Below are 27,673 nucleotides of genomic sequence, written 5' to 3'. Positions count from 1 at the left end.
AACTATTCTAATTTCAATGATTCATAAACTTTCAAAATTAGAACTAAGGCTTCGGCTAAATAATATGTTCCCCGAATTAATTTTTCGAACTTTCTTATTCACCACTATGGGATCTTGCATACCGAAGACGTGGAAATTACTTTTTCCGAAGAAACAAATTCCTCCGTTTCAAAGAAAAACAGGAAGAAAATAAACCTGACTAGGTTAACAAGCCAATTTTGTTTTAGGCTAGCGAGAGAGCCAAATCAAGAAATACAAGAAATTGAATTCCAAGGACCCTCTTGGGACAAAGAAATAGCTTTACATCAATGCGAACCACGTACATAATTAAAAAAAGTCCCTTTTAGCCCTTCAGGACAGCTTTGATCTTTCTAAAAAAGTACTACACCATGTTCAAACAAGGAAATAATTTGAAACAGCAACAAAAGATTAATGGCAAGAGAGCGCAAATAGAATAAAGAATGCAGACGATTCTTTCTTGAAGACATTAATCTTTACAAAAAAGAATAAGATTTATTTCTAAAGTAAAGAGCTACTTCAAAACAACAAAAATAATCCTACATGCCGTTTAAAGAGCGACAAATATAGACGAAATTAAGAATCCAGATCATGGTTTCTTTAAGATGCTGAAACAATGAAGTCAAACTGAAAATGTGCCACATTTTCTATTAATGAGGAAATAAAGACAAGCAGAGATTATGTAAAAAGATAAAATGAAGTGGAAAATCAACAGAAAATACTGTGAATAAGGCAATAAAACCTAGACCAAACAAAAACTACTATAAATAAGCGTGCCGTCATCATCTATCCTAAATCAGTTTAAACGTTTAAAGGCTTAAATGCCATTTAAGACTTACTGAAAAAAATTATGTTTTGACTCTTTTTTTTTGTTATAAAATCTTAAAACTCTCAATTTTGCTCAAATACCCAAAATTTGAACCTTAATTTAGAAGGGTAGGTAAGGCATGTAAATTCATTTTCAACCGTCCCCTGTCAGGGAGGGTGACTGATGGGGCTGCTTTTGAAGCAGAGTCAACTCAGGTTTGCTTCTTAAATTAAACTTTCAGAGTGCATCACCGAGAGGAAAAGAGACAATGAAGGGCTTTAAAATGCTTTTTAGACATGGGAGGCGGAGGGATTATTTCCACCCATCTTAAATTACCTTAATGGCTTAAAGTTATAAATGTCATGTACGATTCACTTAAAAAACATGCATTTTGACAGTTTTTCTATCATTATTATAAAATCACAATATTGCATAAACTTCCTGGGAAAAGTTGATTTCGATTTTTGTTTGACGTTCAATTTGCTTTACTAGTCCAAGATAGTACAAGTTTTCATCGATTTTTCCTTCCTTCCCCCCAAGTCCCTAAGACTACGCTATAGTGGCGTTTACACTTCCTTTGAAAAGAAGTATATTGTGTCGTTTACACTTAGGCTAAAAAGAAGTATATTTTGAAAAGTAGTTTTATTAAAAGAAGCAAATAAAGCAAAATATTACTTCAAGGAATAAATTTGTAGTCGATGCTAGTATATTTGTGACAATTGATTCATTTTTACTGGTGTAGAATGGCACTAATTTTCATCATTATTTTCGTCGTCTTCAAATTCATTCTTTTCAAATACATAATTCTATGATATATCTTGTAATGTATATCAAATGACTGATTTGAACATTAACTTGAAGCGCACTATTTAGTTTCCAGTCTTCTGGGACAGAGGTCGACGAGTCACAGCGCTACGCTTATATTTGGTATTTTCTGTTTCTTTTAAGTTTGGCTTCTCTTCTGATTGTAATTTCTGAAATTCCCTATGGGGTATGGGACACAGGGCCAATAATAGCGTATGCTAAAAATTTGATGGTCTTTGCTTATGCACATAAAGATATGACTCTTCTTCCGACAAGGAAGGATTGGGACCTTAAGAATCTTCATAACTTTTACTTTGAAGACAGGAGAGGTAAGTTGTGTCAAGACCCTTAAGGAAATTTTACACCAATCTTACATTGATGTTATGCATGACTCCTACCAAACTTTTAGGTAGTGAACCTTTAAGAGTTCTCTGCCACACTTGGATTTTGAGCCGCACTCTTACAATTGATAAGCTGGAAGACCCCGTCAGGTTTGGCGGTCCCAATTCCTGGGTGGCCGCAAAAATTTAGACTGCCAATCAAATATTATACCATATCCATTTATTCTGCAACTGGCTTCAGCTGATCCCCGACAGACTAGGTGGGAAGAAGAATGTTATGCCATAAATGGAGCCATTTTTTTCATCTGGAGAGGTTTAATTACAAAGCCCAAGTTGTATCTCAACTTCACTGCATGTTGACGCAGTTGAGCATTTGCTACTTGTTCAGTCGCACCTGTGGGTTCTATAAGCTTACAGTGGAGGGCATACCTTTTTCTCGGGGGTTGATTAAGAAGTGCTACGTAACCCTTCATGTACATACTGAACAGATTGGGCCCGAGAATATCCCTGTAGATATCCGCTGATAAACAGAACAAGCGACGAATATACGACATCAATGCCGTTATTATAATTAGAACATACTCAGACCTATTTGCAAAAAGCTCTGATCAACCAGATCACATTGCCATGTACTTGATACGCTTTCAGTTTGAAAAGTACATAGATGTGTTCAAGTGTGTCCACTTGATCCAACAGATCAATGGTCAGCGCCTTTCCCAATTTTAAAGATTTAAGTCCCTTGATCATGTGACTAAACAATGTTGATATCGACTGTCTCCTCTTTTGGGAACCATAGTAGTTACTACTTATAAGGCCGTATCTTCCAAATGGTTTACAAGGCCGTAGTTAGTTCACCTTACCGTGAACCAACGGTCAGTCCCAACAGTTTTATAAGGATCCAAACGTTTTAGTTTTGAGGTCCTTAGTTTCAATATGCCTATCACCAAAATTAGAATCAGGATTGCACAACAGAGTTTTAATTGATTTGGTCTTTGAACTGTGAGGACATAAACTGGATTTAACTCTGAATCTAATTGGATTGCGCAACCAGTGAAATTGAGTAAAGTAAGAGATTAAGAAATGTTATTATCTTTGAGCATTCAAAGAGTGTAGACGTAAAGCGGTATAATAAGACTTAACGTAAACTTTATTTGCAAGCAGGAGAGGGGCAGTTCCCCCGTCGCAAGCGTCAACACTGGCGAGAACACAATATTTATTTCAATTTGTAAAAATCGTCGATTTTTACGAGTTATTTGAACAAACTTTGGCTTTAATTCAGTGGCATTGGACTATAATTATAAAGGTGTAACATGTCCCGCAATTTCCGTTCCACTGGGCCACCTTTCCAACGGTGATTGCCACTTCTATCGTGGGCCTGTCCATAAGTACTTGTTATTTTGTGTACGGAAGACAATAATGGAAGACTAATACTGTTCATTCTTCGCTGATTATAGCTGAAATTTTACAATGTCAGTAGTCACCCAGTCGTCCTTTGAGCAATTCAAGAAGCTGACCAATGAAAAGTTGGACAAAATACTAACGGCACAAGCTCAAGTTTCTAAAAAGCTAGACTCAATTTCGGCAGAAATTAAGTTTCTAAAGGATGAGGCTGTGTTGCGAGACCATAAAATTTCTGAGCTTAAGTTAGCCTTAGATGACCAAAAGACCCAATCAGATTCGTTGGAAAAACGGCAGCTAGCCTTCGAAGTAAAAAAAAAAAAAGCTTAATCTACTCATTTACGGGCTTCCCGAAGAAAAGTTTCCGAAAAGATTGAAGTTTCAGTTTCAAACTTTATTAGAAACCAACTTGAAGTCACAGAACCTATCAATCTGATGAAATGCTATCGCATCACTCTTCGGTCGTCGAATGTTATTGATACGCGTCAACGTGGTAACAAGTCTAAACAGCAAACGAAGCCTGTTTTGACCTCAGTCGGCTGTGAGAGAGAACTACAGTTGAATTTGTCGAAAGTTGGCAAGCTCAAATCTAGCGGTATTATTATATGTACAGATCTGTCACCCGTATTGAACTCTCGAAGAAGTGAATTGCTTGGGGGTGGGGGGAATGAAATCAAAAAGTGAAATCGTATCTTCCAGAGTGCGCCACAAAGGGACTGATATATGGCTTTAAAAAAAGTTTCTACTGCATCTTCTTGGTCTCGTGTTTAATTAGTGTCCCATTGTTTTCGTATCTTCAGTTAATTGCATTAGACATGTAAAGTTTGTTGTTTGTCTCCGAAAATTGTTATTTTGTTTTACATGTGCCCTATTCCGCTGTTTCACTTTCTGTACTTTCTTTTCCGTTTTCTTTTTTATCTATCTTTAAAAATGCAAAGTTCTTGTTTTGCTGCTTGTCTTTTTACAGCACCATTGTTTGGTATTGAGCCTTTGATCTTTTCAAATTTATGTCTATCACCAGAGGATCCGGTATGTTGCGCGCTTTTCACTATGTCTTATGCTTTTGGATACTATTTGACAAGTAATTTAAAAGCAAATTATTTTGTTAAGTAATTTTTTATATGTCTGATAGACTGAAGCGGTTTGAGAGATACTCCACTGAGTTGAGTAAAACGTTAAATTCAACAAATATAGGTGATGATCTAGCCCAAGACCCACTTGTTGATAATTTACCCCGTAACAGGTATCTTTCACCTGAAGAAATTATTCCTGTTAATAATGGCCATTTTAGACTTGCGAGTTGGAATTGTTGTGGGGTACTTTCTAGCCTAGATTTTTTTTTATCAACGTTCCTTCCTCGTAATGGGATAGGAGTTGTGGGGCTTTGTAAGACTTTTTTGAATGCAAATACCCTGAATGCGGCAAATATTAAAGGATACCAAATACTTCAGAAAAACAGATTGAATAATCAGAAAGGAGGACTTGCATTCTACATCCATACTTCTTTGCATTTTGAAGAAATTAAAGATTTTGACTCTCTATATGAGGAAATGCTGTTCGGATTTCTGGTTATCGAAGTCACCATAGCATCTATAGCATCTGAGAAGGTTCTTTTATGCATATTCGACCACCCTCCTAGTTCTAGCCCCAAGAAATATTTAGATAAATTTGAAGAATTTGCTAAGATGGTCAGTTCCAGGAAAAGAAAAATCATTCTCATGGGAGACTTTAACATTGACACTTCTTCAGTAAGTTATGACTCAAGTACTTCTGCGCCTTCGAGTACTCTGGCTACAGACTTGCTTACTTCGTCATTGGCTGCTGGCTTTGTTCCATCCTTCTGGATTCCAACTCGGGTTACAAATCAAAATGCATCATTGTTGATAATCAACTTGTAAGTTTCCCTGTTGGGTCTTGTGACGTAATACTTACGAATGTGTCTGATCATTTCATTCTTATGAGCGAGTTTCTCCGGTAATCCAGGGTAAAAAAAAGGGTCAAATGAAAAAATCTAGAAGGATGGGTTACTAAGTTACTAAGTTACTTTGTACTGATTGGTCGCACTGCTTAGAGTCAGATGAAGTTGAATTTGTATCACGGTCGTTTACTGAAACATTTCAGAATGCTTTAAATGAAACTTGCCCTCTTGTGAAGAAAATGTGTAAGAAGTACCAGGTGCCCGCAAAGCCATGGATAACAAGAGGCTTTCTTAAGAGTATTGAGAAAAAAAATCGACTTTACGCTGAATACATAAATTCTCCCACATCAAATAATGAAACTACATTCAAATCTTATAAAAACCATCTTACAAGACTGATAAGGTGGGCGAAGAAGATTCATTTTGAGAAACTATTTCTCAAAGCTGAAGGATCTCCAAAAAGGACCTACAAATAATTAATAATTAACGAGTATAATTAACAATAATTAACGAGGCAAAAGTCAAGGGCTGCCCGAATCAATGAATGTAACGGATGGATCAACAGTGAATGGTAAGCAAAAGGTAGCTGAGGAAATGAACCAGTACTTTGTTAGGATTGGAAAAGCCACCGTAAACAGTAATTTGAATGACTGCTTGGATGTGGAATCTGGATGTCGCGACTTTCTACCACATCCCGTCGATTCTTCCATATTTATCTCTCCCGTGACTGAAGTGGGACTCAAGAATCTGGTAAAAATCATGAAGAACGGACATTCTGAAGGAACCAATTGCTCATCTACTTATCTACTGAAACAAACCATCGGATGCTATACTCAAGTGCTGGTTCATCTGGTCAATCTATGCTTCAAACACGGATCTTTCCCTGAAGTGTTGAAGTTATTCCCCTACATAAAGGAAGAAACAAGCAAGATCCATCCAATTATCGACCTATCTCTATTTTGTCCGCTTTTAGCAAAGTTATTGAAAAGCGTATATATAACAGGTGGAACAGTTTTTTGAAGAAAACAAATTTTTTCAGCCCATTTCAATTTGGATTCGGGTCTTCATACTCTACAGAGCAAGCCATATTAAAGCTAACCCAGTTCTTGAACGACGCCATGGATAAAGGTCTGCTACCTGCAGCAATATTCGGTGACATAAAAAAGCTTTCGACACTATTTCTCATAAAATTCTATTATCTAAGCTACATAATTGTGGTGTTAGAGGACAAGCAAGTCTCTTTACCTCAAGGACAGAAAACAAATATTGGTTGTGATTGGCTACATTTCAGATGAGAAAAACCTATCTAATGCTGTCGGGGTTCCTCAGGGATCCATACTTGGACCACTGTTATTTCTTATCTATGTAAACGATCTCCCTCTAAGCCTAACCTGCCACAGGACTGATATGGATCTCAGTTTGCTGTTTGTTGATGATACAGCCTACACTATCTGCGACATAGATCATCAATCTCTAAAATCAAATCTTGAATTATCACTGAGAAAGATGCTTCACTGGTTCCATTGTAACAAATCGGTTGTCAACACTTCAAAGACTCTTTTTATTTTTTTTTTCAAGAATTTCTACTGCAGTACCAACGTTACAAGAGGTTAAAGTCACACTTGGAGGTAAAGTAATAAAAATAAATCGAGTGCAAACAACTCGGTATCTTGGAGTCATTGTTGACTAGAATTTAAGCTGGAAAGCTCATATCACTAGCCTAAGGCTTAAGTTAGGAAGGAACATAGGTGTAATCCATCGTCTTAAATTTGTCCTTCCTTTTTATGCTTTAAAATCAATCTATTTTTCTATTTGTGCGATTACTTATTTGAGTATGTTTCAGTCACATATTTCTCCTATTATGAAGTTACAAAATAAAGCAATGAGAATCCTTCAGATGTTATTTTATTCCCAGTTTCTCTTCCTGGTAAATCTCCAACTAAAAGTCTTTCAGTTATTTTAATATCATTCCGGTTAGACAAATTTTAGCTTTTCAATGTATACTTTTCCCCGTTATCTAAAAGATCTTCAAGCAGATTGTTTTAAATCATTTTTCCCAGTCCCTCCCTCAGTCCGACCATATAATACCATAAAATAACAATATTGTCCTTTAAGTAAGCTTCCTGTGCCTTTCATTGTCTTCAAACGGCCTAGATTCTCGCCTAAGAATATTATTATAAATTATTGGAACACAGATGAATCTTTTTTTGATCAGAGTCTATCGCTATTAACATTAACAAGAGCTAAGAGCTCATATGGCACTTGTGACGAGGCAAGAAGAGCTAAGAGCCAAGAGATCATATGTTATGAGCTCTAACAAAATTCTAAGAATCAATAGATTGATTTAAAAGGAAAATAAGAGGCTTAATGCCGGTCAGGATTTAAAATAAGAGCTCTGAGTCACGATGTTCTTCTAAACATCAAAATTCATTAAGATCCGATCACCCACTCGTAAATTATAAATACCTAATTTTTTCTAATTTTTCCTCTCCCTTTAGCCCCTCAGATGGTCGAATCTGGGAAAACAACTTTATCAAGTCAATTTGTGCAGGTCCCTGACACGCCTACCGATTTTCATCGTCCTAGCACGTCCAGAAGCACCTGACTCTCCAAATCACTGAACCCCTGCCCCCAACTCCCCCAAAGAGAGCGAATCCAGTACGGTTCCGTCAATCACGTATCAAGGACATTTGCTTATTCTATCCACCAAGCTTCATCCCGATTCCTCCACTCCAAGTGCTTTCCAAGATTTCCCCCTCCAACTCCCCCCAATTTCAAAGATCTGGTCGGGATTTGAAATAAGAGCTCTGAGACATGAATTCCTTCTAAATATCAAATTTCATTCAGATCCGGTCACCTATTCGTAAGATAAAAATACCCCAATTTTCCCATTTTCCAATAATTCCGGTTTCCCCCTCCAACTCCCCCCAATGTCACCAGATCCGGTCGGGATTTGAAATAAGAGCTCTGAGACACGATATCCTTCTAAATATCAAATTTCTTTGAGATCCGATTACCCGTTCGTAAGTTAAAAATACCTCATTTTTTCTAGTTTTTCAGAATTACTCCTCCCCCCAACTACCCCAAAGAGAGCAGATCCGTTCCGGTTATGTCAATCATGCATCTAGGACTTGTTCTTATTTTCCCCACCGAGTTTCATCCCGATCCCTCCACTCTAAGTGTTTTCCAAGTTTTAGGTTTCCCCCTCCCACCCCCCCCCCCCCCAATGATACCAGATCCGGTCGGGATTTAAAGCAAGAGCTCTGAGAGACGATATCCTTCTAAATATCAAATTTCAGTGAGATCCGATTACCCGTTCGTAAGTTAAAAATACCGCATTTTTTCTAATTTTTCAGAGCCAGTCTCCCTGCCGGGGATGTTATGTGAATAGTTTTAAATATGTAAAGGTAAAAAAATATAAAGAACTTGAACTTAAACTCCTCCTCCTTTGTAACAATGACTTTTTGTCACATTAGAAAATCCCTAGACTAAAGAATACAACTTTCAGCAGCAGCTACAGCCCAGGTAGAGGAATAGAATCATATTCACAAGATAGTGCCACCACCTCTTTCTACTTTCAAGTCATGAAAGATTCTGCTAAAGAATGTTTGTGGCAGATATGGACAACTACAGACACACACAGGCAATTTATCAACTTCTAGGATACGCATCAATATTTTATTGAGCCGCGGGCCAAGACTCCAGACCTTCTGTACACGTGGCTGGTCTCCTGTGTGGGAGTGTAAACCAATCTACATCATGTCTACTACGGGGTCTAAGCAATTTGCCTACCTGTTTGTGCATTGCACTGAATTCTAATAGCATCTGGTGTTGATATCGCATTGATTGCGCAGTGATGAAGTATTGCAGTGACTTTCTAACTGTGCTTCATGACCACATTTTTTCCGTTTGGGATGCGGGGATAAAGTGAAGACAAGAGCAGATGCATTCTGAATATTCGGGGCCACAGAATATTCTGTTTGGCAGAGGGAGTCTTTTCGAAAACAACAAAGACAACCTTTTATCAGTCAGAACTTTAGATCCCAAAACTACTCCCAAACGAGATCTAAGAGCTCATATGGCACTTGTGACGAGGTCGGAAAAGCCAAGAGCTCATATGGTATGAGCTCTGGCAAAATTCTAAGAATCAATAGACTGCTTTAAAAGGAAAATCAGAGGCTTAATGCCGATCGGGATTTAAAATAAGACCTCTGAGTCACGAGGTCCTTCTAAATATCGAAATTCATTAAGATCCGATCACCCACTCGTAAGCTAAAAATACCTCATTTTTTCTAACTTTTCCTCTCCCTTCAGCCCTCCAGATGGTCGAATTGGGGAAAAAGACTTTATCAAGTCAATTTGTGCAGCTCCCCGACACGACTACTAATTTTCATCGTCCTAGCACGTCCAGAAGCACCAAACTCGCCAAAGCACTGAACCCCAACCCTTAACTCCCCCAAAGAGAGCGGACCAAGTCCGGTTACGTCAATCACGTATCTAAGACATTTATAAGCTTTTTCCAAGATTTCCAGTTCCCCCCTCTAACTCCCTCTAATGTCAACAGATCTGCTCGGGATTCGAAATAAGAGCTTTGAGACATGAGTTCTTTCATTCGGTCACCCGTTCTTAAGTTAAAATACCACAATTTTTCTAATTTTTCCAAATTAACAGCCCCCAGCTCCCCTAAAGAGAACGGATCCATTCCCATTATGTCAATCACGTATCTATAACTTGTACTTATTCTTCCCATCAAGTTTCATCCCAATCTCTCCACTCTAAGCGTTTTCCAAGATTTTCGGTTTCCAAGATTTCCGGTTCCCCCCTCCAGTTCACTCCAATGTCACCGGATCTGGTCAAAATTTTAAATAAGAGTTTTAAAGCACAAGATCCATCTAAAGATTAAATTTCATTAAGTTCTGATCACCCGTGCGTAAGTTCCGAATTACTCCCCTCCCCCTTGACTCCACCAAAGAGATTGGACCGATCAGGTTATTTCCTTCACATATCTTGGACTTCCAAGATTTCTTGTTCCAACCAATGACACTGGATCCGGTCGGGATTTAAAATAAGAGATCTGAGTTACGAGGTCCTTCCAAACATCAAATTTCATTAAGATCCGATCACTCCTTCGTGAGTTAAAAATACCTCATTTTTTCCAATTTTTCGGAAATAAACCCCCCCAACTCCCCCAAAGAGAGCGGATCCGTTCCGGTTATGTCAATCACGTATCTAGAACTTATGATTATTTTTCCCACCAAGTTTCATCCCGATCCCTCCACTCTAAGCGTTTTCCAAGATTTTAGGTCCCCCCCAACTCCCCCCAATGTCATCAGATCCGGTCGGGATTTAAAGTAAGAGCTCTGAGACACGATATCCTTCCAAACATCAAATTTCATTATGATCCGATCACCCGTTCGTAAGTTAAAAATACCTCATTTTTTCTAATTTTTTCGATTGAACCGTCCCGCCAATCCCCCCCCCCCCCAGATGGTCGAATCGGGGAAAAAACAATTCCTAATTTAATCTGGTCTGATTCCTGATAAGCCTGCCAAATTTCGTCGTCCTAGCTTACCTGGAAGTGCCTAAAGTAGCAAAACCGGGACGGACAGACAGACCGACAGAATTTGCGATCGCTATATGTCGCTTGGTAGATACCAAGTGCCATAAAAACTAAATCCGATCTATAAACTTCGACCGCAACCAATTTTCAAACTATTTACACATAAAATAATCGTTAGCATATTTTACTGAAAATAAGTTCCTGGCGTTAGATCCTGACACTGAATCTTGCTCCTTATAATTACTGCAATCTGTGTTAAAGATTATTTAAAATTTTTAGCCACTTCTAATATTAAAGACTTTCTAATGTATAGGGACAAGGTTTATTTTTGAGGGTGGGGGGGGATGTTTTTGTTACAATTTCGAAAAAAAGATAAGTTGAGTGGGAAATACACGATATCAAAGGACTAATTGTAAAAATCTCAGGATTAGAGAGGGGAAGGCAAGGGGCTAAATCCCACCTTAAGAACGTGCTTGTCCCATGATAATCAATTGTTTTGTGTTCTAGAGTTGGTACCCTAAGAGAGTAGTATTCCTCTTTTAATACATTTAAATTTTGTAAAATATCCCGCTCACCTCGAAAAATTTAGAGGTAGGAATATTTTATAAATATATTCCTTAATTACTTAATTAATAATTTTTAATTATTTCTCTATAGTATTTCTTATTAGCATGTTTACTACAAGTATCGTGTTTTATTCTTTGCAATGTCCCGTTACCAGAAACATATACCGTATACCTATGATAGAAAGAGATATATACTATAGTTTTTTCTTCAGGTTCCAAAGAGTATATTGGCTTCTGATACGCCGGTAGATAATTCGACGAGAAATATGAAAAACTAGAGGAGGAACAATTTAAATATTTAAATCTAGAGGCTGAATCGTTCCGAAGAGGATTTAACACCAGCCTTTTTACAAGTATTTTGCTTCATTCTAATATACACGCAAGGTCTACGACTCTTTGGATTTAGTTTTAGATGACAAATTCAAATTCTATTTTAAAAATGTGTGATTAGTTCCTCCCTTTAGCCAATTATTCCAGCTTATTACGGATAATTTTATTGCAACCGTTCACGTTCCTTTAAAAGATGAAAAAAGGAGATCAAGTGATTACTGTGATTACCAAGATACAGGACTCTAAGGTGACTCCTAGTGGAGAGGTGGAAAGTTTAGTGCTTATACGTTAAAGGGTGATAAAACAGATTTTAACTTGCGTGACAATTGCTAAAAATTATGACACCCAAACGAAAAAAATTGACACTAAGTCTCTATTCTGTTCCATAAAATTCGCCCTATATTATCTGAGGGATAAAAGGACTAATTTTCGAAACAAGCTACTTGTAAAGGCAAATATTTTCGTTCCTTACACTTACAAATCATAAAAAAATGAAGTTTTACAACTGAAAGAAAGGAGCTACCAAAACCTAAAACAAATAGAAATTATTCCGTACATGATAAAGGCTGCCCCTTCCTCAATCTTTGCTTTTTATACGAAATTCTGCAAGTTCTTTCAAAATTCTCATTCAAATTCAACAACCCTCGTGTTTTTTAAAGAATTGCGCCAAAAAGTCAGACTCAGTATATAGAGTGACAGTTGAAGAAGGGGCAGCTCCCCTCATATACAGAATAACTTATGTTCGTTTAGGTTGTTATCTATCTCCTTACTTTCAGTTGGAAAAACTTGTTTTCTATTTTATTTCTTATCGTTGTTCGAATCATACCAGGATATCCCCTTTTCTCCCTCCCCAACGCGCAAAATTACCCCCTAGAACTCCCCCTCCTTCCGAAAATTTCTCCAAAAACTTTCGAATATTTTCCAACAACAAATATTACGTTGGAACAATGAGTAAGTTACTTAATTTTCAGCCCTTTCTCCAGGGACTATGTCATTCCCAAAGGCAAAGTTATTGAACCTTTCAACTATGCTGAATCGAATCACTATTTCAAAATTTTGATCAGACATTTTTTGAGAAAGAGGGGGTGTGGGAGTGCGGCTAGTTGCCCTCCATCTTTTTGGTCAGAAAAAGGACACTAGAACTTTTAATCCCCATTCAAATGAGCCCTCTCCCAATCTTCTAGGGCCCATGGCTTTACCCGATCACTCCTAGAAAAAAAAAATGCATCCATGATCATTCCTCCGACAAGAATACAAAATTCCTCATTTTTGTAGATATGAGCTCAAAACCGCTACAAAAGGGTTCTCAATATGCTGAATCTGATGACGTGAGTGAACAACGCTTGACCTTTTGGGTTTTTCCTCTATTTTTGCGAAAATCAGACACATTTTCTCAGGTTTATAGCTTTTGATGGATAACCTTAAACTTGGTGAATTTTATATATTCGGAATCAGCATAAAACAGCAATTTTTTTGATGTATTAATTGTTTTCAATATCCCATTTAATAGTTTCGATTACTATTGGGCCGAGTTGCTCCTTACTTATAGCTCGTTACCAAACAGCTACGAACTATTTTATTTACTAAAATGACTCTTTTTTGAAAAGGCAATTCTGTCATATCATGTTTTATCACAAAAATATCGTATGGAAAATTTGAGCTAGGTGTGCTGTAGCTGCAAAGAAACGATGATTCTCTTCAATGTTTCGCACCTCTGGTGGTAATTTTCCAAGCTTGTTTAGGAAACTTTTGGGCTGATTTTGGATTCAATTCAGACAGAAATTGAGAAATTTTCCGAGACTTCTGGACACATATTAAAAACTGACCAGTGACAATCATGGAAATAGTATTGATGGGAGTAGTTGACATAAGAGCAGTAGTAGAAGTGAGGGTTGGAGTAGTGATGTTAATAGCAGCAGCCATAGATGGAATAGACATAGCAGCAGGTATGGACGTGGCCCTTCCTGTGGAGCTAATTATTCTCCCACTTTCACTTTCTAGACATTGGTTAATGCAATTAATTTATCAATAGAATGGGGTAGTGGTGATAATTTTTTTGTAGTACAAAAGGGAGTAACAGGCAGAAAAAGCTGCAACTATAGCTAATTTCAGTCGCCGTTCAGCAAATGGCCGTTCTGCCAAGCGTTTGACCCTGAGACACGGTATTTTGTTGAATACACTGTTGAAATTCAAAGGACACACGGAAGGGTGGAAGGCTGTCGTGCGATCTATTTCGTCACTAAAGAGGAAGTGAGTATTATTTCTTAATTTTATAAATTTTATAATTCATTCCAAAAGTTAAGGCCAAGGAAAAAGCGGCACTCTCTGAAAAGTCAGGCTATTCCCACCATACTTGGCTTCATTTTATTTCCAAGTGAACAGGCCTGCTGCAAAAAATAGGCCTAACAAAATAATCAAAACTACTTCCCAAAATAAATTAGCAATACACCCAAAACTAGAAGTGAACTACCATGGCCAGTTCCTTTGATGTCACTCAGAACCTACTGACTTAGTAAGTCAAATAGCTCAAATATAACTCTTACCTGAAACCACCACGCCCTGAATTACTAAAATCTTTTTTAGTTCCTCCAAAGAGCTGAAGTAGAATTCCCTTCTTAATATCCTCATGTTCATAGATAGAAGGAGCAATAGCGTTGGCCAGTCTCTCGTAAATATCCGGTTTTTTGGAAACTTCTTTAATAATTTCGATTTTCTCTGGAGTGAACTTTGTTCCTTTCCTAAAAGTAAATATCCATAGTGATTTGTAACTGTTATTTAAAGTTTGATATTATAAAAGCCAAGAATTCAGTATCAGGGGAACGTTAGCACATAAATCAACCAATAGGAAGTGACTTCTCCATCGTGAACCTCCAACTGTTATAATTACATATTTTAAAGGTTCTTTAAATTATGTTATATAGTTGAAAAACACAGAGTAAGCGTTATTAGCTGATTAATATATTACAGTTGGGCGGTATTGTAGTAACTTTCTACCTTCGGAAGCATGGCCATAGGAAAATTTACCAAATACTAATATTTTTTCCTTAAAAAAAAACAAGCCATCAAGGAGGCACACTCGTGCCTCTATAAAGAGGCGAACCACGACAATGTTAAGCGATCTTCGGTTCCAGTAGTCGCAGAGGGATGGGGAGGGATGCATTTCGTAGCCCGAGCTCCAACTAAGAAACCTGCCAGATTTCATCCCCCTCCGACTTTTCCTTCATGGGGAAAATCTGGCCGAAAGTTTCGACCCACCAACCCCAGCCCCCCTTTAACGTTGTCCGATCGGGCTGAAATTCACAAGTTAAGGTCCCCTAGGGCCCAGGAGCTTATCCGCGAAATTTCAACTCGATCCGATAACTCCTTCCCTGTTTTCCAGAAACCACGCATAGCCACTTAATTTTCATAGTCTTTTTTTTCTGCCACGCCTACAGGTCACAGCCGACATTGGATCTGGGTGTACGAAGACTCATTCGATGCGGAATTCTCCGAGTAAGTTTTCTTGAAAGTTTCGTAGGAAAATCTTAACCCCCCGAAAGTTTCGACCCCCCAACCCCCCCCCCCCCTTTAACGTTGTCAGATCGGGCTGAAATTCACGAGTTAAGGTCCCCTACGGCCCAGGAGCTTATCAGCGAAATTTCAGCTCGATCCAATAACTCCTTCCCTGTTTTCCAGAAACCACGCATTAGCCACTTAATTAACCCATTTCTCCATAAGAGCCCATGTTAATTTGAAATTTTTAAAAGTTATTTAAAAGTTATATTTACACACATGCAGGTGGTTAGCTCAGTCGGTAGAGCGTGGGACTTTTAATCCTCGGGTCAAGGGTTCAAGTCCCCTATCGGGCGGTTTTTTTTCACAAAATATGAAAAAAACTTCGTTTTCTTAAAGAGTTAAAGACCTGGACTGCTTATCATTTGAGAGATAACAGAATATTAGCTTCTTATGAGCAAAAGAAACATTTCGGTCATTCTATCTATATTTTTTTTTCTATTTTATACAAAGATTTAAAAGCGGGGTGGTTGGGGGGCGGCAGCCACCCAACTTCCTCTCCTAATTCCTGTACGAGGAGTACAGGAATTATTAAATTACATCCACCATGGATTGTAGAAAAACATACAGAAATAACATGAAAAAAACTTCGTTTTCTTAACGAGTTAAAGAGGCTGCGTCGAACCCAAAGTCGAACCTTAAAACGTACAGGAATTAGGAGAGGCAGTTGGGGGGCTGCCGCCCCCCAAACCCCCCGCTTTTAAAGACTCTTTTGTACAGGTTTTTTGTTGTGGGGGGCTGCCGCCCCCATAACCCCCGCTCTTGGCTTCGGAAAGGCCCTCTTTTAATTAACAAAAAATTGAAATGAATGAATAATGGAATAACTTCGAAAAATGTTAAACACAAGAGGACAGGATAACCATTGCGCCGAAACTAGTAATTAGTAACAATGAAGTCCCCCCCACAACAAAAAACCTGTACAAAAGAGTCTTTAAAAGCGGGGAGTTTGGGGGGCGGCAGCCCCCCAAATGCCTCTCCTAATTCCTGTACGTTTTAAGGTTCGACTTTGGGACGCAGCCTCTTTAACTCTTCAAGAAAACGAAGTTTTTTTCATATTATTCCAGAGATTAAAACGAAAAGCTTGCAATGTAGAAATAGTCGTAAATGACAAGGTTTTCAGAAACTCCTTTAATAATTTGTGTTTTCCATGGAATGAACTATGTTCCTTTTCTAAAGTAAACATTTACTGAGTGACTTTTAATTGCTGTGGATTTTCAGAAGAAGGGAGTCATTTTCAAGCCCATTCAACACAAGAGCATACAAGCCAGTAAGTAATTGAATTCTTGTGCAAACAGAATAAGTAACAAAGGAAAACAAATTTACATTCAGTTATTTCTATTTCAATTTTTAATCATAATGAGGAAGGTGTGCTAATTTGTATTTCATGGCTGAAGGAGACCAAGCCACAAGGTGACAAGAAATGCAAGTCAATGATGATTATAGATGATTAATCCTATATTGGCTTTCTCCGGAAACTCTAAACAAAGCCTGTTAATAGGGAACCGACATATTTTTAAATACGCTAAATACGTAATACCAACTAACCAAGCCCCCCTTCTAGCTAAGTTGGTAACTTTTGAGCTTAATAAATCTCTTAGTTACAGAGCCGTGGATCCACACTTGACACTAGACCTTTTTTCCATCGTTTAAAAGACACAAATATTGAGAATATATATTTTTTTAGGGTAAAAATTTACACATATTCTTTTTGGGGTAAAAAGTTCCAGTTGAAGAGTAGAAAAAACGATACTAGAAAATTCTCTGCAGGCAGATAGATTAAGATTTCGATCGAAGGACGTTTTCTATGATATTTTTTTTTATCTATGCCTATTGTTCAACACACTTTGCTGTTAATATAAATATAAAGGTTTATGAAATAAAAAAGTCGCCAGTGATGACCAGGAAGAAAAGAAGGAGCTGCCATCATCAAAGATATTATAAAATCAAAAAGTGAGATTGTTCCTATATATCGAATGGCAAAATCAGACTTAGCGTATTTTATGAAATACAAGTTTTAAGTTTTGATAAAAAAATCAAATATTTCAAGTTCCTTTCCTTCAAAGATCCTTTTCCTTTCCTTTCCTTACTCTTTCTAAATCTGTTTTATGTCATATGTATTTAGCTCATTTTTCTGTTGATGTTTCACCCGCATTTTTTTACTCTTATTTTTTAATTGACACCACTAATGCCAAAATCTGCATAAGTGAATATGGAGATGTCTAACTTTAAAAATGAAATTCTCCATATTTCTTCAATTTTTTAAGACATAGATGGCTGTGAATGTTTCCACTTAACCAAATCAAACATTCATTTTTCATTTTACTGTCATTAGTACTTTAACAACTTATTACTTTAACAACGAACAGAATTTCAGTACTTTAACAATTGAAATTGTTTATTAAATTATTATTAAATTGAAAAGAAAATATGCAAATAAAAAGGAAGATAAATAATTAATTTGTTTAAATTGAAAACCGGAAAATTTGCAAAACTTTTTTCTCACTTGGTTTTATTGCGAAAAATTATCGACTTTGCCCAACAACGTAAACAATCTTTTTGACAGCTTCACGGATAAGATTAACAGGATTTTTGGCAAGGAAACTCTTCTTTTTCCAATTTTGCGTAAAGCCTTTTGTTTTACCTCTTTGGTTATCGTTTGAATGGATTCAAAAGAAAAAACAAAAGGTTTTCATGCTTGAATGGGATGTAACAGCAATTTAAAACGAAGGACATTCAATAAAAATCGTAAGATAAGCCGAAATAGTCATTTGTGGAAATTTTGAGGGCAAGCAACTGAATCCTAGAAGATCTTAATTCCATAGATTTAGCTCGACAACTTTGAAAGGAAGTAGGGCTAGTGGCTAAAAACTTCCGTCTCCACTCTCTTCAAAATGGAAAAATCAGAAGGAGTAGAAAAGGGCCTAATGGTACTTGTCTTACAGGAACCACACTAGAAGTTAAGTTAATTCTCAGCAACCGAGCAAGAGGGACAAACTTGCTAAAATACTTTTTTGAAAAGCCTCTTGAAATATGCCCTTAAAAATTAAAACCTTAAAGACAGGATACGGTCATAATGCTAGGCTATGATGCAAATATTGTTTCTTTTTTCCATTTTGTATTCTTTCAAACCTTTTAGGAGAAAAGGGTAGCTCCAGCCAAGTGTTTTTAAATTTAACGTGAGAACAAAAGGTAACCGAAGGTAATATAACTGAATTAATATAACAAAACGTATTTATATGCCATAATCTTATCTACTGTATCTCAAAACAAAACCAAACTAAATCATTTCCTGAAGTCAGGTTTTTCCTTACTGGAAACTCTTTAAAAAATAGCTCCAGTAAAAACTTCTAAGCACTGGTTTTACTCCCCCCCCCCCTTCTCCACGTTAATTATGAAATCGTTTCGGGTTTGAGGTCTTTGAATTTGGATATGACGATATTTGGTATTCTTGGTATTGAATGGAACCCATCTAACTTTTGTGACAAAAAACTCCCATAAAAGGGAGTCTTAACCGATAAAAGAAAACTGTCTTTCAGTTATTGTGTCTTTGGAGTAATACTTTGTTTTTGCCCTTTTTTTTCTCGTCAGCCAATTTGAGCTTATTGACAGAAAGTGGTAAGGGCCTAACCTACGGGTTTTTTTTCTGAAAGTTCGGACCTTAGGTTGGATTGATGAATATGATATTATGTCTTGGAAAGCTGTGTATCCTTCTTACCCATAAAGTCGATCAATTGATAAACAGCTGTAGAGGTTTTTCACGAAAGTGCATATTTCACTAGGAATATAAGCCTTAAGGGTTCACTCCATTATAAAGCTGGATTGTTGAAGTTTTACATTCTTCCCATTTTAGATAGAAATAAATGGAAAACTTTTTTTTTCAAGATACAAACCGTATCATCGTGTGCAATTCAAAGGCAGAGTTGAATGGAACCCATGAAACCATTTTTAACTAAATAACTCAATAAATGCTTAAGTTTTTGAAGTACTAATGACGGCGAAAATGAAATCTGATTGTTTGATTAGTTCAAGCGAAAACTTGCACAACCACATATGTCTTCAGAAATCAGCAAAAATAAGAAATTTCATTTTTAATTTTAAACACCTCCAAATCTGCTTATGCCGTTTTTAGTAGTACTGGACGTCAAGTTAAAAAATAGGGATAAAGAAACGCGGGTGAAAAAAAAAAAAAAAAAAAAAAAAAAAACAGTAGAAATACACATTTGGTACCAAACAGATTATGAAGGTGTAAATTTCTTTTAAAGGAAAGGAACCTCATAAATGCTCAAGTTTCTTATGAAAACTTGAAATTTGTATTCCATATAATATCCTGAACCTGATTCGGCTATTGGATATATCTGAGCAATATCACTTTTTTGTCCGTGCAAAATGAGCTTCTTTCTATGCCAGATATTTGTACATTTAGTATGTTATTTAAGTATGATAGAAAAATACAACAAACCTGAACCTAACTAGTCCACAGGAAGAAATCTAGAATACATTCCTTGATATTTCTCAACTTGTAGAAACGATAAAGTTCTAGAATCCTCCTTAATGACAATCATTACGTAGATCTCAAGATTTCTCTTTCTATTCCTCCAAAATTTTCGACTGCCGAAAACAGACCACCCCATGTCTGGGTTATTCTATTTTCGACATCTTTGTTCAGCTACATTCTTTACTAATAATACACATTGGCAAGTAAAGCCATCTACTTGAACAACTTTTCAATTACTTAATCCGATCCTAACTTGAGCGACTTGATCTTCTTAACCGAAATTTTAAAACTATTCTTGCAGCCTCGGCTCTCAAAACCTTCACAACTTCATTTATTCTAGGAAGAAATATCTCTAACATCGTTAAATCGTCTGCATAACCAAAACATAGGTCTCTTTTTATTGTTTTATTCCTATAAGGCCCTATAACTTTCGATTTCTGGTCGATTGAGCCCTCTCCTGATATGATACAATCATCGATTCAGTTCTATCTCCCCTAAAAGGAGAAATTAGCAGAGAAAACACCATAGATTTTCCTAAACTTGAAAATTCTGGTATCTTTGGAAATGATGAATGGTGGGTGTTTCCTTAAACCCCCTCATTTATTTTTAGGAGTTTCCCCTCTTTTGTAAAATTATGCTATTTTTATTTGCTAATAACATTTGAAAGGTAATTTTAAGTCCAATTAATTTTATACATTTGGCATCACCATAAAAGGTGATTAAATTGGAATCATATCCTTTTGATATCGAGTTACTTTTTCTTTCTTTTTTTATTTGGTTACTATTGACATGTGTCTTTACTTACAGCTTATTTCAAATTAATGCATGGAAAACTGAAATTTTCTCTTCAATGACAGTTCTGAGAAAAGTTCATTGGATCCGACTTATCACTAGGTAACCTATTACTCAACCTGACGGTAGTTCGGATCTAACATTTAATAAAGCTAATGGCTCGTTACCCAATAAAGTATTATTATAAACAACCTGATGGAAGGTGGAACATTCGAATGACACCAATATAGCATTGTATAGAAGAAAAAATCCATTACAATATGAAGAGTAATAACTCCATATCGCACAACCGTGATTTTGGCTTTAGCACATACCATTCTTCATGACATTTAAAAAGAAAGCTTTCTATCAGAAGCAACGCTCTAGCGTCACTTATAGGAGAGCCATAAGTCTTCAACGCATTCTTTCTTTTTTTTTCCTGATACGCCTGCCAAATTTCATCGTCCTAGCTTACCTGGAAGTGCATAAAGTAGCAAAACCGGGACAGACAGACAGACAGACAGAGCGACCGATCGACTGAATTTGCGATCGCTATATGTCACTTGGTAGATACCAAGTGCCATAAAAACTATTAAACTAAATAGTTATGTCCCTTACGCTTTTAAGGGCTATTAAAAGAGAAGTAAATCCTGCTACCATCAGATCTCGAAGAGATAAGTATGCTAAGCTACGCGTCCGTCTTAAAATCCCTCCTAAGCAAAAGGGAATGGCATGGCCACTGGATAGAGCTGTACCAGTTAAGAGAGGAGCCAGGTGAGGTGCAATAGCCTCACCTTGTTGCTTCAATAACTATGTCCTCGAAGCTCAGGACCATTGTGAGATGTCTTAAGTTCTTTCTGGCCTCAATTTCTCCCTAGTCACTTATGCTGATGACATCTTTTAACATCAGCCGAACTTTGGACAACATTTTTGAAACTTTCCAGAAACTGCAAGCAGAATACTCAAGATCTGGCATTGAGTTTAACGCTACAAAGTCCGACGTAGTGCCTTTTAACTGGAAAGGCCCACTTCCTCATGAAATTGTACTTGGGAATTCAAAGATCCGCCCTTCAGACCAAATCGTTTACCGTGGTATTTGCATCGGAAATATCATTTCTCACACTCGTTATCTCCAGACAGAAGACGTCAAACGCCGCATATCAGCTTCATATGCTTCCATAGTCTCAGCTAAGCTTTGTTTTAATCACCGTTATTTTGCAACGCTGTACAACACTGTTGCTCTCCCCCAAATCCTCTAAATTATAACCTTCTGGAAGGCTCTTACTAATGCTGATGAATAGAAACCGCTCCAGTTTCTTCCGTTTTGCAAAATACCTACTGAGATATCTAATTTGGACACCCAATTCAAAGCTCATCAATAGTCTTGGCATAGCAGTTCCTACAATAGCCGTTGCTAGACTTATAAAAAAATACAACCAACAGATCTCAAGACATACTTGGAGCCGACTTTTTCATCTCTAGTTACGTCATCATAGTTGTATAGTGATATTTTATTTTTGTTCAGTTTTTTCTTTTTTTCTCTCTCTTTGTAGTGCTCCGTCATTTTCTTTTTGTACGAAGACGGTTTTCAATAAATAATTTGAATAATAATAATAAAAAATTAAAATTAACTGCATCCTGCTTGTAAAAAAGGCATAATGCATCCAGGTTTTCATAAAGACTTATCTAAAGTATCTTACAAATGGCTAAGGTTATAAAGTTGAAGATTACATGGGAATATTGAACAAGTTGCACTTAATAATTAGACACTAGGCACATCCAAATTGTCACAAGGGGGCATCTGGGAGTACTTATAGGAGCGTTAGATCGTAGAAACGGTTATGGTATTAAGTTCAAAAATTTCATGAAATATTAAAGGGGAATGCTGAACAAAACCAAAAGACAAAATATGCAACAGGGTTCTAAAAACGACAAGTCAGCAATATCTCAGCAATAGTTGAGGGTATTCGATGGAAACTTTCGGAGAATGTTGAGAGAAATATTGAACTTTACCAACATAAAGCTATGTGCATCCCGGTCGTCAAAAGAGCATAGATGTGTCAAATGTGGTGCGTGCAATAGGTGAAATATCTCGGGTCAGTTAAGGGTATTAAGTTGAAACTTCCAGAGAATGTTGGGGGGTATTGCACTCAATCAAAGGACAATATGTGAGCCCTTGTTTTCAAAAGAGCGTACCTGCAATATCTGAGGAGCGGCTAATGGCATTTACTTGAAGCTTTAGGGGAATGTTGCAATAAATCCAAAGACACGAATCAGAACTAATAAATTAGAATCAAATATTTAATCCTCAGGCCGAGGACACGACCACTGGAGAAATAATCGTTTAAAAAATTAAAAAAAAAAATTCCGAAAAAGAAGTTTTCAAAGAAAATTAAAAATCCAAATCAAACTAAAACTAGCAGAAATGAAGTCCTATAATAATTGAAACTCAAAATGACTAGAAATAGCTATTGAAGAATAAATTACATTTGAAGGAATGGAAATTAAAGTGAATGATCGTATCAAACATAAAGATACTAACGCAGATGAATAAACAAATCTTGAAACGAGTAAAGGATTTTAAAACGAGTAAACGATCTTAAAAGGAGTTGCTATTCCCTTCTCCGCCCTCAACCGTAAAAGTTTTAAGTTTGTTGCGTCATTTGCGCTTTACTAAAAACAAATTTATATTACACTTCTTTCATATTTATAACTTTTAAAAAATGTATATTTTTATAATTTTATAACTTTGATTTATAACTTTGAAAAGTGAAAAAAATAATCTTGAATTGTTGAGTTTCTATATCATTACATATAAAATATTAAGTCTACTTTCATTAGTTGACTCCGGTTATCTCGATAATTATAATTGCCGTCGACATTTGAAAAACAAAGCCCACTATTCAAAATACAAATAGTTTTCGATGGATTTTTACAGGCACGCCACAAACCGTAATATCATTAGGAACATACAGAAGACGTGGGATTTCTTCCACTTTTTATTCCACATTTCATGGGCTTACTTTAATAATAGCAAAAAAAAATAAAGAAAAATAACAGACTGGTCCGTCAATTACAAAATTTTCAACAGCATATTCAAAAACAATGTTATTATAACTTTAACTTAAAAATATAGTGTGTAAGCCTCCCTTCTATTTCTACCACAGAAGTCTACGATTCCGTTTTCATGTCTCTGTCAAAAGCTTCTTGGAAATACTAAATTACAGGCAGGGTTTGATCACGCAGGATTTACAGCACATCGACAATCTTGCGTATAAGAAGTGAAACGGTGTTTTATTGACGGAAAATAAAAACAAAACAAAATGAAAGCTCTCTAAAAAATAACACCACCTAAATACCATACATCTTCATTACCTTTCTGGGAATCAAAAGATAGAAAGTCAAAAGAAAGGCTGAGTTAAAGCCAACGTTCATTATTCAAGATGTTGGGAGACCAAAGTTAGAGAACCAGTATACCAGGGAAAGAGATAGAGCATAAAGAGTGAAGTATTTTTTTACATAAAGTAAATACCTACGTCAGAGGAAGAAACCCACTTGAAACGGTTAGTATAATAATGTGTAATAAATACTAAAAATACTAATGATACCAAAAGAAGTGCAAAATAAAACCTCATTTATCAAACAAGAGAAAAATAAAAAAATAAATTGTACTTAACAGATGAGCAAAACCAATTACTTTTTTTCGCTGAAACGTTGGAAATTTCTGCTTTTCCATCTGCCAAAGCTGCGTGACAAATGAACAAAAGCATATTGGTAACCTTTGAGAAGTGAATTTTTTTTTTTTTTACCATACTACTGTTTAGAGAAGAAAAAAAACGTCCATTTTCTAAACGAAAAACTTTATTCTTAAGCGAAATTTTACCTTCAAATTCGGATTCAAATTTCTCACAACTCTTCTTTTTAAAACAGTAAAAAACTTTAGCGTAAAGAGCGGGGCGTTGATGAGGAAGCAGCCCCTTTCATATAAGAAGTAATTTCTCTTCGTTTCAAGTTTTAATGTCGCTCCTTACTTTCAGTTAAAAAAAACTTGTTTTTTTTTCATTTAATTTCTGAACGTTTTTGAATCAATGCATGTTTTGATTTTGGCTCTCCGCAGAGGAATAATTAAAACGAAATTTGCATATTTTTTTTTTTGGTTACATGGCTTTCTCATAATTTTGAGAAAAAAAGAGCGGGGGAGGAAGCCTAGTTGCCCTCCGATTTTCGGTTAATTAAAAAGGCAACTAGAACTTTTAATTTTTTACGAATCTTTTTATTAGTAAAAGATATACGTAACTTATAAATTAGCTTACGTAAAGAACTTTTGTATTCTCATGTTTTTATTACATATATGAGGGGGTTCACCCCCTCGTCAGTACCTCACTCTTTACACTAAAGCTTAAATTCAGTCCCAATTCATTAAGAATGACCCCTTAATCACAAAAGCCGTAGAATAAATAGTTGAAATTACTAAAAATACTTTAGCGTAAAGAGCGAGGTATTAGGAGGAGGTGAGCCCCTCATATGGGTAATAATTTCTGTTCGTTTTAAGTTTTAATGCTGGTCCTTACTTCCAGCTAAAAAAAACGTTTTCATATTAATTTTTTCATTTTTTTTAAGTAATGCTAGTAAATCCTGCGCTCCCTTCATGGAAATTTTCTTCCCCCATGACAAGTTCCTCGATGGAAAGTTCCCCCAGCATATCCCCCTCTTCTCAACCCCTGCCCCCAACCAAAAAACCTTTATACATTACTATAAACTTGTGGCTAAGTGGTTGGCGCACTGGTTTGAAAATTCTTTGTCCAGGGTACATGGGTTAGATCCCAGACATAGCCAGTTCTTTGGTTTGGGATGGGAGTCAGTGGCGTGACTCTGTAAATTCAGCCAGAGTCGACCCATCTCTAACTGGGTATCTGCAGAAATCTGGGGAGGTAAGCAAGAAGGGTATGCAACAGCACAGGATGGTTGGCTCCAACACTCCATTGCACCTCCTGGATGAAAGGCCAAGAAACGGAGATTGGCACCACCGGTTTGGACCTTAAGTGTCTAGTGCCGCCTTTCTTACTTACTTATATATTAGCATGAAATACCTTTATTTTACTTTTAAAGTACTAATTGTACTTTTATGGTACCAAACGGCTTATTTTTTTTAGTTATTACTGTTATTTTCACTTGATTTGGGGAAACTGACTCCAAATCCCCCCCCGGACTTTGACAAAATTACGCTTCTGGCTGTCAGCACTTTTAAAAATCCTTCCTATTCTAATCAAACAACCTCGTTTTTTCGTAGATGATCTTAAAAAATTGGGATGAACAGTCAAACTTTAGCGTAAAGAGCAACATATTGAGGAAGGGGCAACCTTTCGTTTATTGAATAATTTCTGTTCGTTTTTCAAATAATGCCGGTAAATCTGGAACACCCTCCATGAAATATACCCCTCCCCCTTACTGAATACTCCTTCGTGGAAATTTCATACCACGTAAAGTGCACCCGTCTTCCGTCAAATTCCCTCCAAACAGTTCCATCCTTGCTGAGAATCCCCCTCCTTGTAAAATTGCTTGCGGATATTTCAGCCTGAAAAATTCTCCTTAGCATTCTTTCATTTGAATAAGACTCTAATCTCTAATCCATGTCTCGATCACTCCAGAAATGCCCCCTTCCGTGGCAATTATTTCTCGGAAATCAAAAACAAGCAGGAAAAAAAAAACCCTGGATAATTATCCCGGAACATCTCCACATGAAAAATTTGGCAAAGAAAATATAAGATAATTAAAAAGAATTTCGTATAGTAATTCGGTCAAATCCCCCCAGTGTAAAATTTCCCCTGAATGTTCCCCCCCCCCAGAAGTTTCCCTTCCAGAGAAAGATTCTCCCTTTAGAAATCTACCCCAATCACAATCTCCCACCACCCCAATAAAAACGCCTGTACACTTCACAATAAGAGTAATTGTACATAAACAATGGGTGAATTAAATAGCTTACAGGCCTCTCCCCAGAGACTTAGGGGGTCATTTTAGCCTAAAGACATAATTATCTGATCTTTCAACTATATGAACAAAATGGCTATCTTAAATTTTTGACCATGTAATTTTGGCAAAAATGGAAAAAAAATTTTTAACGAAAAACAAATAATGGAAGCTTGAAACTTCTGCAGTAGGGTTCTTTGGTACGCTGAATCCGATAGTATGATTTTCATTAAGATTCTTTTTTGGTGAATTCTATTGTGGAGATTGTCATACTGGATTGAATGGGCTATCCATGATAATTTGAAGGTAATCATAATTAATGATACTTTTTTTTGTTGGTTTCTTGTAAAGATTCATAGATAACTACAAGTTTAGACTCAGAGAAATCTAAATTGTTACCCCAATTTTACATATAAAAAAGGTTGATGGATTTCTTTTTATAGAGAAAAATTATCTTTTTCCGTCTTCTTTGCTATGCTGAGAACTGGGAATGATCACGCATGGACTAATTTAAAAAATACACCTTTTATACAAATAATTATTTGTAATTATTATTACCCTTCTCCTTCTTCTCGAAGTCTATCTTCGTCAACTTTCTGAAAATGAATAACATCAACATGCGTTTTGAAAACAGATTTGGTCAACTGCATCCGCGGAATAACTCGCAGTGGGACGGCACGATATATACCAGTTACGGTCACTCTGTCACCTGGTTGTACAGAATCCACAAGGTCATTGTGCGCGAAGAGGACCACTGTATGCGGAGTCTGTCCTGCTGGCATATCATCTAAATAAATAGAAAAAATTAATATAGACAAAGTTGATTCAAATGAAGAAGCATATATTGTGAGGGGATTTCGTGACAGTAAGATGATCGCTAATAACATTTAGTGACAGTGAGTTTTATCTGTGGCTATTCAATCTTTGGTAAATCATCACCAGTTAGATTCACAGCCTTCCTTCTGCCCCTAGTGTTTCACAACACTTTTAATACCGTTACTATTGAACCCTTCGTGTTGTACCTAACTCAAAAACAAATCTACCGGTACAAGATTGACTTTTTTTTTTATCAGCAACCCAACAATTCATTTCTATGAATAGGAACAAGTAACTAGATACGAGATCACGATTATAAAATGGATACG

At 36.5% G+C, this 27,673-nt stretch overlaps 1 protein-coding gene and 1 long non-coding RNA gene across 2 annotated transcripts in view; one reads left to right on the top strand and one right to left on the bottom strand.

The window, feature by feature from the left end:
- Positions 1-12,240, top strand: part of LOC136042049 (uncharacterized) — a 50,173-nt gene extending 37,933 nt beyond the window's left edge. Inside the window, exon 3 of the long non-coding RNA XR_010621153.1 lies at positions 11,626-12,240. This is a non-coding gene — a long non-coding RNA (uncharacterized LOC136042049). The remainder of the gene's footprint in view (positions 1-11,625) is intronic.
- The window catches only part of LOC136042047 (DNA replication licensing factor MCM4-like), a 135,345-nt gene extending 107,915 nt beyond the window's left edge, over positions 1-27,430 (bottom strand). Inside the window, exons 1-2 of the mRNA XM_065726907.1 lie at positions 27,087-27,430; positions 14,287-14,481 (exon numbers count right to left, since the gene is read on the bottom strand). Coding sequence (XP_065582979.1) covers positions 14,287-14,481; positions 27,087-27,415 — 524 coding nt within the window. The 5' untranslated portion in view covers positions 27,416-27,430. The remainder of the gene's footprint in view (positions 1-14,286; positions 14,482-27,086) is intronic.
- Between the last annotated feature and the right edge of the window lie 243 nt (positions 27,431-27,673).

Source organism: Artemia franciscana, unplaced genomic scaffold, assembly GCF_032884065.1.
Source record: "Artemia franciscana unplaced genomic scaffold, ASM3288406v1 PGA_scaffold_58, whole genome shotgun sequence".
Taxonomy (NCBI): Eukaryota; Metazoa; Arthropoda; class Branchiopoda; order Anostraca; family Artemiidae; genus Artemia; species Artemia franciscana.
This window is presented reverse-complemented; position numbering and strand designations above follow the sequence as displayed.